At 43.7% G+C, this 13,947-nt stretch overlaps 1 protein-coding gene across 1 annotated transcript in view; it reads right to left on the reverse strand.

Annotated features, from left to right (window-relative positions):
* LOC309545698 (sterol O-acyltransferase 2-like) overlaps nt 1–13,947 on the reverse strand; it is a gene marked incomplete at its 5' end in the record, with an annotated part of 213,117 nt that overhangs the window by 159,467 nt on the left and 39,703 nt on the right. The window contains one exon of the mRNA XM_082245034.1: nt 3,895–3,944. Coding sequence (XP_082101160.1) covers nt 3,895–3,944 — 50 coding nt within the window. The remainder of the gene's footprint in view (nt 1–3,894; nt 3,945–13,947) is intronic.

Raw genomic sequence — 13,947 nt, forward strand, 5'->3', positions numbered from 1 at the left:
AATCGCAGATCGCCGCCATTACTAGTAAAAAAAAAAAAAAACAATAAAAATTACATAAATCTTTCCCGTAGTTAGTAGACGCGATAACTTTTGCGCAAACCAATCAAAATACGCTTATTGCATATAACAAAAATATGTAGCAGAAAACAAATTGGCCTAAAATGTTGAATTTTGATTTTTAAATTTTTTTTTTTTGAGAATGTCATATAGCAGAATGTAAAAAATATATATTTTTTTTAAATTTGTCCCTCTTTTTTTATTTATAGCGCAAAAAATAAAAATCGCAGAGGTGATCAAATACCACCAAAAGAAAGCTCTATTTGTGGGGAAAAAAAGAACGTCAATTTTATTTGGGTACAACATCGAAAGACCGCGCAATTGTCCGTTAATTTAACGCAGTGCCGAATCGCAAAATAGGGCCTGGTCATTAAGGGGGCAAATCCTTCTGGTCTTAAAGTGGTTAAGAGTTTCTGCGGGGCAAAGGACTCTCTACTTATCCCCACATGAAGGAAAGGTGAGTATAAGCACAGTCTCTGACAATCTCCTGTATCATGTCCGTACAGTCTCTGACCATCTCCTGTATCATGTCTGCAGTCTCTGACCATCTCTTGTAACATGTCTTCACAGTCTCTGACCATTTCTTGTAACATGTCAGCACAGTCTCCGACAATCTCTTGTATCATGTCAGCAGTCTCTGGGGGGAAGCCTACAGAGGAGTCAAGAGCAGGAGTGCAGCCAAGACAGGGGTCACAGAAAGAGTCAGAGGTGTGTGGACTGTGGAGAGGAGAATATAGGATGAAACCAGAGTTGCTGAAGCCCAGAGAGGACCGTCTGACTGAGCCCTGCACGGTGCACCTGAGAGGAGGTCAGTGACAGTGCTGCCAGGCCAGTCTGAGGGTAGGAGGGGTTGGGATCAGTGATGTAAGGGGGGGAGTAAATATAGTAAGGTAAAGGAGTACTGATATAAAGGTTCCCCCTTATATCAGTAACCCCCTTACCTTAGTGCATTAACTTTGTGGAAGGTGGTCTGTGGGGGCCCCCCACATCATTGTTCCCGTTGGAACTCTGCAAGGCCTGATGTAAAGGGGAACTCTAACGTAAAGGGGAATGCTGGGCACTCTGATGTAAGGTAATCTCTGGTCACCAGAGCCCCCCCCCCCCCTTACATCAGATTTCCCCCATTTCAAGGAAGTCTGCAGCATTCCCCTTTACATCAAAGGTCCCCTTGCACTGTAAGGAGTCCTGCAGGCTCTGATGTAAGGGTGAACTCTTTGTTGGCCGGGTTATAGTAACCCGACCTCATGTAAATGGAGAAATATTAAATATTAACTAAAGTGTAGCGCTAATATACAAGTGATATTATATGACAATGAGTTAAATCAAACAAAAAAGCATAACTTGAATAAAGGTGAACAATACTGGAGGGACCATAAGTGCCAACAAAATAAATGAGACTATGTGACCATAATTTGAATAAAGTCCATAAAAAGTCTTCAAGAGAGAAAAAGAAAAAATGTCAAAGAATGTGCAGCACACTATTAGAGGAACCACAAGTCCCAGGCAGATGTGAAATGTCCAAGGCTCTTCACAACATAAGGAAGGAGATTACCCGTGAGTGGAGGGATAAATAAAATTGACTGCTTACAAGACCCATATGGCCATCCAACCTAATGGATAGGCCATAAAACGCTTGAAACAGGACAGATATGCAGGATCACCACAAATCACTCCTCACTCCTCAGGGTATCTCAGGCAGAAACACGGGACAAGTATGCAAGTATCACCAAAGAAACCAATCCTCAGAATGTACCAGGCAAAGGCGCATGCAGACCACATATGTAGAGCAAAGGATGGAAGAGACACATAGCGTAATCCTGCTTATGGCTAAAAACAATTTATTTAAAACACCTACATAGGAACATGGTAAAAACGAGCATATCACAAAAATGCTGTGTTGGATGTAAACTGCAGCGTCCCGCATTCTCCCATACAATCTGAAGCCGGCAAAGGGGGCGTGGTGACGTCACGTCTGTCACCGCCCAACACGTTTCATCATAGGTTAACATCGTCCGGGGCGTGGTTGCCAGACATGACCTCCACGCCTATTTATCCCCCACTTCCAATGGGTATTGTAGGAATTTGACTCCTGCCTCATTGAAATATCGGAACCAATCATCAAGGTCTGATTCATCAGGGGTTGACTTCCCACCTTAGACTTCTGGGCACCATGTTATTTGCCACATAGCGTTCCAAGAACGCTATGTCCCAATTAGTATGCACTTCAGAAGTCATAAGGTTTTTTTAGTCGCATAAAGCGACTGCCTATATCGTCTGCTTGGATTGGACTGCCATAAAAGACATCATCCATATCCAGGACTTGCTGACACCGAAACTCAAAAATATCCATGATAGTGATGAAAAATTATTTTGTGAGTTACACCCAAAGCAGCAGAAAAGATTCTATAAACGCACAAAAACAAACAAAGGTATTTTTCTACGCTATGTACAAAATATGTGATAAATAGTGACAATAAAAGTGAAAAAAGCTGCATACACAGACCTATAGAAAAAGATCAAGATGACAAATATTAAATAAAGTGTAGTGCTAATATACAAGTGATATTACATGACAATGAGTTAAATCAAACAAAAAAGCATAACTTGAATTAAAAAACACAAAAAAGCTACGTGCGTTCCAGCTTGACGCGTTTCGTCATCACGAAGACATCATGGGTGATGACGAAACGCATCATCGCCTATGACTAGCTCCACCTAAAGATAAGGAGAGTCCAGGTCAAAGGATAGGTTCATCATTTGTAACATGTTACACCTGTATATAGGTCATAACATGTAACATGTCACTGTGCTTCAGTCCCCACACTCCCCAATCCCCCCCGGATCCCCTCCCCACACCTGCTGACAATCCTACACAGCCACAACATTCTTTCACAGTGTTCTGAGAATGAATGAGCTACAAGTCCCTTCTTCCTCCTTCTGGCAGATGGCTTGTAGTTCTCAATGAACTGTGAGGGTGCTGATGAGCACTCTCGTAGTTCATGGATTCTTCCTGCAGCTCAGTAACTGTTTGCCTGTATGGAAGGTGAGGGCAGACAGTTATGCTGAGTGTCTGCAGGAGCTTGACATTGAACCCATGATCCACTGATTGTGGGTGCAATGCTTTAGTGGCTGCAGTAAAAAAATAATAAATGCACATTTTACTCTCAAAAGCATTAGCATTTATTTTTATTTTTTTTAACAAACGGTGAACTTAATCTTTAAAGTTGATAGCAGGTCCTCACCTTTACTGGGAATGAAAGACAGATACTTAGTGGACACTGAGAAAATGGTTTGGATAACTTCAAATGGGAGTGTAATATTTGTCACCAATATCTCTCAAGAAATATGAAGATTTAATCCCTCTTTACACTGTGAGACCTATAGCCTGTTGCCATGAAGATACATGTAAAATGTATGTAGGAGGATTTGTTTCATCTCTATGTATAATCACCTTAGGTCAGTCACTTTACTGGGAATATGGAAAGGTTTACAACCACTTTAATGTGATACCTACTTAAGCATGTTTATAAAAAGTCTCAAATGCACCAAATAAACAGAACCATTATTGGGAAAGATGCTGGATGCATCCTTTTGTGTCTGTTCCCTATTACAGTAGTCATTAATTTGGAACAACTGATCAATATCAGGATAGGAGTTGCCTATCTATAACATTTCCAAGATAGTGCAAAATGTGTCTTATAGTAGCAGTGTGTGACCAGGCCCCAAAAACTCACTTCCTTCTTTCTTATTTACTTTTCGCTCTTATTATTATTAACAATAATCTGACCCAAACCATGCATAACAAAGGTAATTAAATACATTTAGCTGACCACTTACCTCCATGTGTCTTTTTAATTCAGTAAGACTTTTATTATCAGATGCAGCACCTGCAGTAATAAAAACAGCAGTCAGAGACTCAGACTTGGTGCAGCAACCAGTATTACCTTCCTATTCCCTTCCTTCCCTAGCCCAGCCCATCCCTTTCCCCAAAACCAGTGGTGGAAACCATTCAGTCTGGTATCTCCTCTTCTCTAAGGCTGCATTCACACTTGAGCGTAGCGTTTTACCAAGATTTTTACCACGATTTTACCACGATTTTCAGGCGTTTTTGGAGGCAGGCATTGACATCTATCAAAAACGCTGGTAATCAGCCCAAAAAGAAGCTCATGTACTTTTTTCAGCTACAGGCATTTTGCTTCAGGCGTTAAAACGCTCAGATGTGAACAGGGGCCATTTAAATTAATGGGGTTTTACTTGTTGGGCGTTTTGGAACGTTTTTTTTTTAGCGTTTTTGGAGCTGAAAAATGCTCAAAAACGCCCAGGTGTGAATGGAGCCTAAGATCTTTTCATTTTTGAAATTGTAACAGTGTATGTTTACTGTGCACATAACAAATTCCTCATGCTTTCTATTACGGTAAAGTCTCATACACACTATAAGAAAATCGGGCGAACATTTTCATCCGAGGAACTTTCGTTCGATTTTCATATAGCGTATACACAACTTTCTATAGCTGATTCCAACATTCTGAACGAACATTTCTAAAGGGACTAGCTCCAAATTTTTTTCTCGTACGGGAACAGAATGAACAATATTCGTTTAATGTGCACCGCTTTCATATGATTTTCATACAAGAAAAATTCAGAAACAAAAGACTATGCATGATCAGAAACAATAAACAACAAAAAAATGCCTTTGTTGTATGAGAATTTTCATACAAATTTTCCTTCATCGGTTACGATTTGCTGTGACACAACGAGAAAAATCGAACAATCGTTCGCCCAATTTTCTTATAGTGTGTACCTCGCTTTAAACAGATCTGCAGCAGTAAACTTGAACAGAACAACGCTGGATGTGTATGTTTTAACCTCTTGCCGACCGGCCACCGTAGTATTACTGCGGCAGGGCGCCTCGGCTGCGCAAAATCACGTAGTACTACATGATTTCGTGCAAGAGCTCTCGGCGGCGCATGCGCCGCCGGAGCCACGTTCCGCAGGAGAGGCGGGCCGCAGGAGAAGCGGCAGCGATTGCCACCAGCCTCCCGCAACCATCAGGTAAACTGACAGAAGACCCGCCTGTTTATGTAAACAAAGCAGGCGAGTCTTCTGTCACACAGGCAGGGAGAGATCTCTCTGTGCCTGTCACAGAACCATTCCCCCACACAGTCAGCAAGCATATTTAGGTACACATTAACCCCTTTGATCACCCCCAGTGTTATCCCCTTCCCTGCCAGTGTCATTTATACAGTAACAGTGCATAATATTCAGCACTGATTACTCTATTAATGTCACTGGTCCTCAAAAAATGTCAGTTAGGGGCCCGATCTGCCCACCGCAATGTCGCAGTCCCACTAAAAAAACGCTGATCGCCGCCATTACTAATAAAAACAAAAAAATAAATAAAAATTCCAAATATCTATCCCACCGTTTGTAAACACAAAAACTTTTGTGCAAACCAATTAAAATACGCTTTTTGGAATTTTTTTTACCAAAAATACGTAGCAGAATACAATTTAGCTTAAACTGATAAAAAAATTTGATTTTTAAATTTTTTTTATCGGGAATGTTTTATAGCAGAAAGTAAAAAATATGGCATTTGTTTCAAAATTGTCGCTCTTTTTTTGTTTATAGAGCAAAATCTAAAACCGTACAGGTGATCAAATACCACCAAAAGAAAGCTCTATTTGTGGGGAAAAAAAAAGACATCAACTGTATTTGGGTACAGCGTCGCAAGACCGCGCAATTTTTCATTAAAATAACGCAGTGCCGAATCGCAAAAAATGGCCTGGTCGTTAAGGGGGTAAAACCTTCTGGAGCTGAAGCGGTTAAGATAATGGTATCTCTCCATATATATTTTATCTCTCAGACTCTGCACCATTCAGTTGTGCATAGGCAGCAGGATTTCAAAATATAGCTCTAGGCTGCCCAGACTGAGAAACAGCATTAGAAGAAAGGCAAACTTAAATTAATATAACTGTGTCGATATACACTATATTACCTAAAGCATTGGGGCGCCTGCCTTTACACGCACATGAACTTTAATGGCATTCCAGTCTTTGTCCGTAGGGTTCAATATTGAGTTGGCCCACCCTTTGCAGCTATAACAGCTTCAAATCTTCTGGGAAAGCTGTCCACAAGGTTTAGAAGTGTATCTATGGGAATGTTTGACCATTCTTCCACAAGCACATTTGTAAGGTCAGGCACTGATGTGGGCAAGAAGGGCTGACTCATAGTCTGCACTCAAATTCATCCCAAAGGTGTTCTATCAGACAAAGCAAGGTCCATAAATGGATGAGCGAGTTTAGGATGGAGGAACTTGACTGGCCTGCACAGAGTCCTGACCTCAACCCAATAGAAGGCCTTTGGAATGACTTACAGCAGTGACTGCAAGCCAGGCCTTCTCATGCACATCAGTGCCTGACCCCACAAATGCGTTTCTGGAAGAATGGTCAAACATTCCCATAGACACACTCCTAAATCTTGTGGTCAGACTTCTCAGAAGAGTTGAAGCTGTTATAGCTGCAAAGGGCGGGCCAACTAAATATTGAACCCTACGGACTAAGGCTGGGATACCATTAAAGTTCATGTAAGTGTAAAGGCAGGCGTCCCAATACTTTTAGTAATATACTGTATGTCCTATTGACTAAACATGACTTTTAACCACAGTGTAATAAATATGGACTATTGGAACCCAAATCACTTTATATTGAAACCTGTGGATGTGTGCCAAATCAATAATTATGACATTATTGCAGTGGATAAAGTCGGTCCGTATTAATTAATGCTGTGTTACATGTCATCTATCAGTGGATAGCAATTGTCTGATACAGATATGTGGCCCTGGGTTTAACTTGGAGGGATGGAGCGACTGCAGGGATACTAAGCTGTTGCTGTTGTGTGTGTATATCCACCTAGACTTTTACACTGATACAGTCACTATTGTTTCTGCCTCCATCCACCAGAGGGTCCAATGAACGTGGAGTACAAGAAAGACTTACTACGGGCTAGCTGGAAAACTACAGCTCCCACCACAGAGACATTAAAGGGGAGGACAGCAGGGATTTTCCTGGATTGAAGAAAGAAGAACTCCCACTTTCTGTGGGGAGACCAGGAAGCAAAGCAGGGACGATCTTGAGCTTTGGGCTATGACATGGACTGTGGGGAGACTGCTGTGTAGCAAAGAGACATATACTGAGGATACCACCAGGGAAAAAAAAGAGGGAAGCCCTTTGTCAGGCATTTGGACTGAATCCTCTGTGTAAAAAGGACTGGTAAGCATCCACTAGTCAACTATACAGCTACCAGCAAAGAGACAGATTTGCCAGCCAGGAACACTTTACCATTGCATGTATATAGGGACAATACCTCAAGCATGCTAGTCCAAGGTCCTGGGCCCCAACTTGCTGGCCAGCAGAAGACCTTAAAGCAGGTTTAATATGGAATACCAAAAAGAAAAAGAAGTTTGCCCATGGTACACATTCATAACCAAGGACATTTAAACGTAGGGGTAGGAGGAAGGAGCTTACTAGCAAGATAAGTAATGTGTTACAACAAACTCTCACAACAATTCTGTAATCAAAACTGCTAGGTGATAAATACTGTATAGTCACAGCAGATCATAAGTATTAAAATAACTCAAACCCCAGGAGTGCAGCACAACCTCCTAGGCAATAGACACTAATGCTGACTGACTGTGGGGCTGCCTCCTCATACAGGGCTTGGGAACGGAACTCTGTAAGAAGGCAAAATGTAAGAGGGACACCAAGCAACCACATACAGTCAGGTCCATAAATATTAGGACATCGACACACTTCTAATCTTTTTGGCTCTATACACCACCACAATGGATTTGAAATGAAACAAACAAGATGTGCTTTAACTGCAGACTTTCCGCTTTAATTTGAGGGTATTTACATCCAAATCAGGTGAAAGGTGTAGGAATTACAACAGTTTGTATATGTGCCTCCCACTTTTTAAGGGACCAAAAGTAATGGGACAATTGGCTGCTCAGCTGTTCCATGGGCAGGTGTGTGTTATTCCCTCATTATCCCATTTACAAGAAGCAGATAAAAGGTCCAGAGTTAATTTCAAGTGTGCTATTTGCATTTGGAATCTGTTGCTGTCAACTCTCAATATGAGATCCAAAGAGCTGTCACTATCAGTGAAGCAAGCCATCATTAGGCTGAAAAAACAAAACCAACCCATCAGAGAAATAGCAAAAATATTAGGTGTGGCCAAATCAACTCTTTGGAACATCCTTAAAAAGAAAGAACGCACAGGTGAGCTCAGCAACACCAAAAGCCCCGGAAGACCATGGAACACAACGGTGGTGGATGACCGAAGAATTCTTTCCCTGGTGAAGAAAACACCCTTCACAACAGTTGGCCAGATCAAGAACACTCTCCAGGAGGTAGGTGTATGTGTGTCAAAGTCAACAATCAAGAGAAGACTTCACCAGAGTGAATACAGTGCGTTCACCACAAGTTGTAAACCTTTGGTGAGCCTCAAAAACAGGAAGGCCAGATTAGAGTTTGCCAAACAACATCTAAAAAAGCCTTCACAATTCTGGAACAACATCCTATGGACAGATGAGACCAAGATCAACTTGTACCAGAGTGATGGGAAGAGAAGAGTGTGGAGAAGGAAAGGAACTGCTCATGATCCAAAGCATACCACCTCATCAGTGAAGCATGGTGGTGGTAGTGTTATGGCATGGACATGTATGGCTGCCAATGGAACTGGTTATCTTGTATTTATTGATGATGTGACTGCTGATAAAAGCAGCAGGATGAATTCTGCTGTGACCCAAAGCATACTGAGAAAGCAACCAAAGGGTTTTTTAAGGGAAAGAAGTGGAATGTTATGCAATGGCCAAGTCAATCACCTGACCTGAATCCGATTGAGCATGCATTTCACTTGCTGAAGACAAAACTGAAGGGAAAATGCCCCAAGCAGGAACTGAAGACAGTTGCGTTAGAGGCCTGGCAGAGCATCAGCAGGGATGAAACCCAGCGTCTGGTGATGTCTATGCGTTCCAGACTTCAGGCTGTAATTGACTGCAAAGGATTTGCAACCAAGTATTAAAAAGTGAAAGTTTGATTTATGATTGTTAATCTGTCCCATTACTTTTGGTCCCTTAAAAAGTGTGAGGCACATATGCAAACTGTTGTGATTCCTACACCATTCACCTGATTTGGATGTAAATACCCTCAAATTAAAGCTGAAAGTCTGCAGTTAAAGCACATCTTATTTGTTTCATTTCAAATCTATTGTGGTGGTGTATAGAGCCAAAAAGATTAGCATTGTGTCGATGTCCCAATATTTATGGACCTGACTGTAGTGTAGAAATACGCTTGCAATTATATAAATGGCACTAAAAATATGAGTATAAATAAAATATCATAAATTTATATGCAATAATAACCATGAAGTGCAATAGTGCTAAAACCAAACTATATTCGTTGATAATATAAGTGCATGAAGTGCAATCGTGCTAAATCCTAAACTATATTAATTTATAGACAAAATGCAATGATAGATATCAATAAAAGCAAAGTGCTCAATATAAGGTGCAAGAGTGCAAAATTGTAACAAAAACAAATGTCCAAAATATGACAATTCGGTGAATTGCCCAAATTATGTATTCAGTCCCATATCAGGTGCAAATGTGCTCAGAAAGTGCTTTTGCCAAATGTGCTATAGGTGCTCCACACGGTGGAAGGTGCCTCAAATCCCCTAAGGGAATCCACTCACCAGAGCCGATGGGTCAAAGGAGCCTTATGACAAAGTGGACCAATAGATCTCCAAGCGGGAACACAGTAAATCCCTCTCCAGTATCACTCAAAAAAAGGAATAGGTCGACATAGTAAAGCCCACATAAAAGGTTTATTTATTAAAGGATAAATATATACTCACAAGGAAAAAAGGGGAATTAGCATGTAAAAGAAACAAATCCACATAAAGAGGCGATCACATACTCCTTCCGGGAACGCAGCCGACGTGCGTTCCATGGACTCCAGGAAGTGACGTTGTGTGGTTTGCCGTTTGCCTGTGTGTCGACGCGTTTTGCCTGCCTACAAGGGGCTACAAGGGGCATTTTCAAAGACATGACTTTGAAAACGCAGTCTGTCGACCTATTCCTTTTTTTGAGTGATAGTGGGGAGGAATTTACTGTGTTCCCGCTTGGAGATCTATTGGTCCACTTTGTCATAAGGCTCCTTTGACCCATCGGCTCTGGTGAGTGGATTCCCTTAGGGCAGTGGTCCTCAACTCCGGTCCTCAGGGCCCACTAACAGGCCAGATGTTAAGTATTACCTTGGGGAGATGCAGACTAGAGCACTGCAATCACTGAGCAGCAAATTATATCACCTGGGATGTATTTCAGTTATCTTGCAAACCTGGCCTGTTAGTGGGCCCTAAGGGAAAAAAAGTATGTATTCAAGTAAAAACAAAACCTCCTGCGCTCAAGTGCTGTCTGATGGAGTAGAAAGAGGTGCACTACAAACTCAGATGTAAAGAGAGCTGTTTGGTCTTGCTGCCCCCTTCAGGATCAAGGGTATCCAGAACCACTGGTAGAAAAGACAAAAAAGAAAAAGAGGGGCGCACCGACCTAGTGCATTACCATAAAAACTTTTATTAAAATATTAAAAGGTGTACAAAATACTCACAAGACTGGTGTGGTACAACACACATCAAGAATAGCATATACAGTCTCCAAGGTAGCCAGGTCCCAATAGTGACAAATGAGCATGCAGCTAGTCGCATGGGGCTGCTGTGGCTAGGCTGACGCGTTTCAGGGGCGAGCCCCCTTCCTCAGAGCCAGAAAAAATGCTGGCTCTGAGGAAGGGGGCTCGCCCCTGAAACGCGTCAGCCTAGCCACAGCAGCCCCATGCGACTATCTGCATGCTCATTTGTCACTATTGGGACCTGGCTACCTTGGAGACTGTATATGCTATTCTTGATGTGTGTTGTACCACACCAGTCTTGTGAGTATTTTGTACACCTTTTAATATTTTAATAAAAGTTTTTATGGTAATGCACTAGGTCGGTGCGCCCCTCTTTTTCTTTTTTGTCTTTTCTACCAGTGGGCCCTGAGGACCAGGGTTGAGGACCACTGCCTTAGGGGATTTGGGGCACCTTCCACCGTGTAAAGCACCTTTAGGACTGAATACATAATTTGGGCAATTCACCGAATTTTCATATTTTGAACATTTGTTTTTGTTACAATTTTGCTCTCTTGCACCTTATATTGAGCACTTTGCTTTTATTGATAACTACCATTGCATTTTGTCTATAAATTAATATAGTTTAGGATTTAGCACGATTGCACTTCATGCACTTATATTATCAACAATTATAGTTTGGTTTTAGCACTATTGCCCTTCATGGTTATTATTGCATAAAAATGTATGATATTTTATTTATACTCATATTTTTAGTGCCATTTATATCATGGCAAGCGCTGTTTTTCTGTATATCTATTTTTTTTTACTTAGTGAACAGCAGCTGCAAACATAGACTTCATCACTTTTTTCACTTTCATTATATTTTTTAGTTCCGAGCGGTTTTTAATAATTTTTGCATCACAACCACATAGTGTAGTGTGTATTTATTCCATAAAATTGTGAAAATCAATAATGTATACACTCACAAGGGAAGAGAAAAGCATATCACTGTGAGATAGGGAGTCCATGTTGTGGAGGAACCAGGGAGAATGGCCCAGTTGCTACGTGAAGATGAAGCACTGCTGCGAGGAGTAAGAAACTGAAGCCACTGGCTTGTGTAAACAGCCTCCACACAGGATAGCCACTTGGTCTCATAGACTGATAAAGGGGACATTTGGTTTTCCGAAATGCATATCCCATCATAATTTGCAAAAAGATACATGCAGGAAGAGTTCCGAGCAGAAATTCTGTGTGGAGGCCGGTGACTTCAGCTTCTTTCTTCTAGTGGCAGTGCTTCATCTTCCTGCAGTGGCAGAGCCAGTCTCCCTGATCCATCGGCAAGAACTCCCTTTATCACAGTGATATGCATTCCTGTTTCCTATACTTGTAAGCAGAGGTGGCTCTTTAATTAGGCAAATTGGGCGGTGGCCTTGCCGTCGCCTAATTTGCCTGACACACTGCCCCTTGTGCCACTTGTTTTCATGGAGAGTTCAGTGGCAGTGGAAGCATGGCAGCAAACAGCGGTAAGGCCAAAGGGATTCAGGGAAGGTCAACAGTGAGGGGGGCAGTAACACCTGTAAGAGCCAGGAGGGAGAAGAGCTCCACCCCCCTTCTTGACCACCGAAGAGGCAAGCAGAGAGGGGCGTAGCCTTCACAGCTCTCCCAGAATCTGGACTCCTTCAGTCTCCTCTCTGTTCCAAGATCAACAGTGAGGCCTAGAGGACAGGCTGACTGGGGGCCCAGAGGAAGAGGAAAGGCAGGAGGCAGAAGCTGCCAAGGAGCTGCTGGAAGTAGCACAGCAGTGGGAACACCTCTGAATCAAGAAGGAGACTGAGCGCTGCCCGCTGCTTGCCATCAGGTACCGGGCATCCTACATATACCTACCCACACACAGAGCCTGCACGGGGGGCAGAGGAGGGATGGTAGATAGGGACAGGGCTATGTGGTCTCTCTCAATCCCCTCCTCTCTCTCTGTCTCACCCCCCTCACTCCCCATTCCCTATCAAACTCCCCCATCTCTCTCTCTCGTTCCACCCTTTCTCTCAGCCCCCCCTCTCTCACCCCCTCTCAAACTCCACCCCCTCTCACCCCATCTCTGTCAGCCCTTATCACCCCCCTCTCTCTCACTCCCTCTCTTACACTCACTCCCTCTCTCAGCTCCCCTATTTCTCTCACTCCCCCCATCTTTCAGCCCCCCTCTGCCTTTCAGCCCCAACTTTCTCTCTCACCCCCTCTCTCTTACACCAACCCCCTCTCTCTTTAACCCCTCTCAGCCCCCCTCTCTCTCACCACCCCCTCTCTCTAACCCCCCACCCCCCTCTCGCTCACTCTCCCCTCTCTCATCTCCCAGCTCTCTCTCACTCCCTCTCTCTGACCCCCTTTCCCTCTCTTTCCCCACTTGTTTCCTAGCCCCCCTCTCTCACCCCCTCTTTCCTATGAACTGAACTGGTTAACTCCTGGTTGGGGTGAAGGGGTAATTCATTAACAATGTTGTTAGTCGGGGGCGTGGCCGGGATGTAGACGGCGCCGGACGTGTGTTAGCAGAGCTCTCCACCATCCTGACTTTATCCGGCTCCATCCACGGCCCCTGTGCCTCGGATCGCGGCGGTTTTGCCCTCCTCCGCATCGGGCACAGGTGGGGCACGGATGCCGGGGAGAAAATCCCGGGTTTCAGCACCGACCCCGCGGCCTAAACGAGCGGTCCCGCCGCGAGGCGCGAAAGCGGCCGCCGCCATCTTGCAGGTCCAGGCCTCATCTTCTTCCTCTGCAGCCACAAGCGCCCAGGCCTTCTTGAAGTCGGGAAAGATGTCTGCGGGGGCCGGGGACCCTCCTCTGGCACAGCCTATGGACTCAGGTACCGAGGGGTCACTGCTGGGGACCGCTGGACAGACTGGGGGGTCGCATGGAGGGGGGGATATTACTGCTCCCATACTGGCTGCTATAGACGCCTCAAAAACTGCCCTGATGCTCCGGATTGACCACCTGGCCTCTGAATGTACCCTAATCCGCCATGATCTGGATAAAATCAGGGGGCGCCTGACTGAGACTGAGGGCCGGGTGTCTGAGGTGGAGGATGTTACCGCTTCCCATTCGGCACAAATCATTGCCATGCAGGCCCAGGTGAATGCTTTGGCGGACAAGATGGAGGATGCTGAGAACCGACAGCGTCGCAACAATATCAGGGTGGTCGGCTTGCCAGAGAAGGCTGAGGGATCTAATTCTACATTGT

The sequence above is a fragment of the Pelophylax lessonae genome (genome assembly GCF_965119305.1).
Source record: "Pelophylax lessonae genome assembly, chromosome: 2".
NCBI lineage: Eukaryota > Metazoa > Chordata > Amphibia > Anura > Ranidae > Pelophylax > Pelophylax lessonae.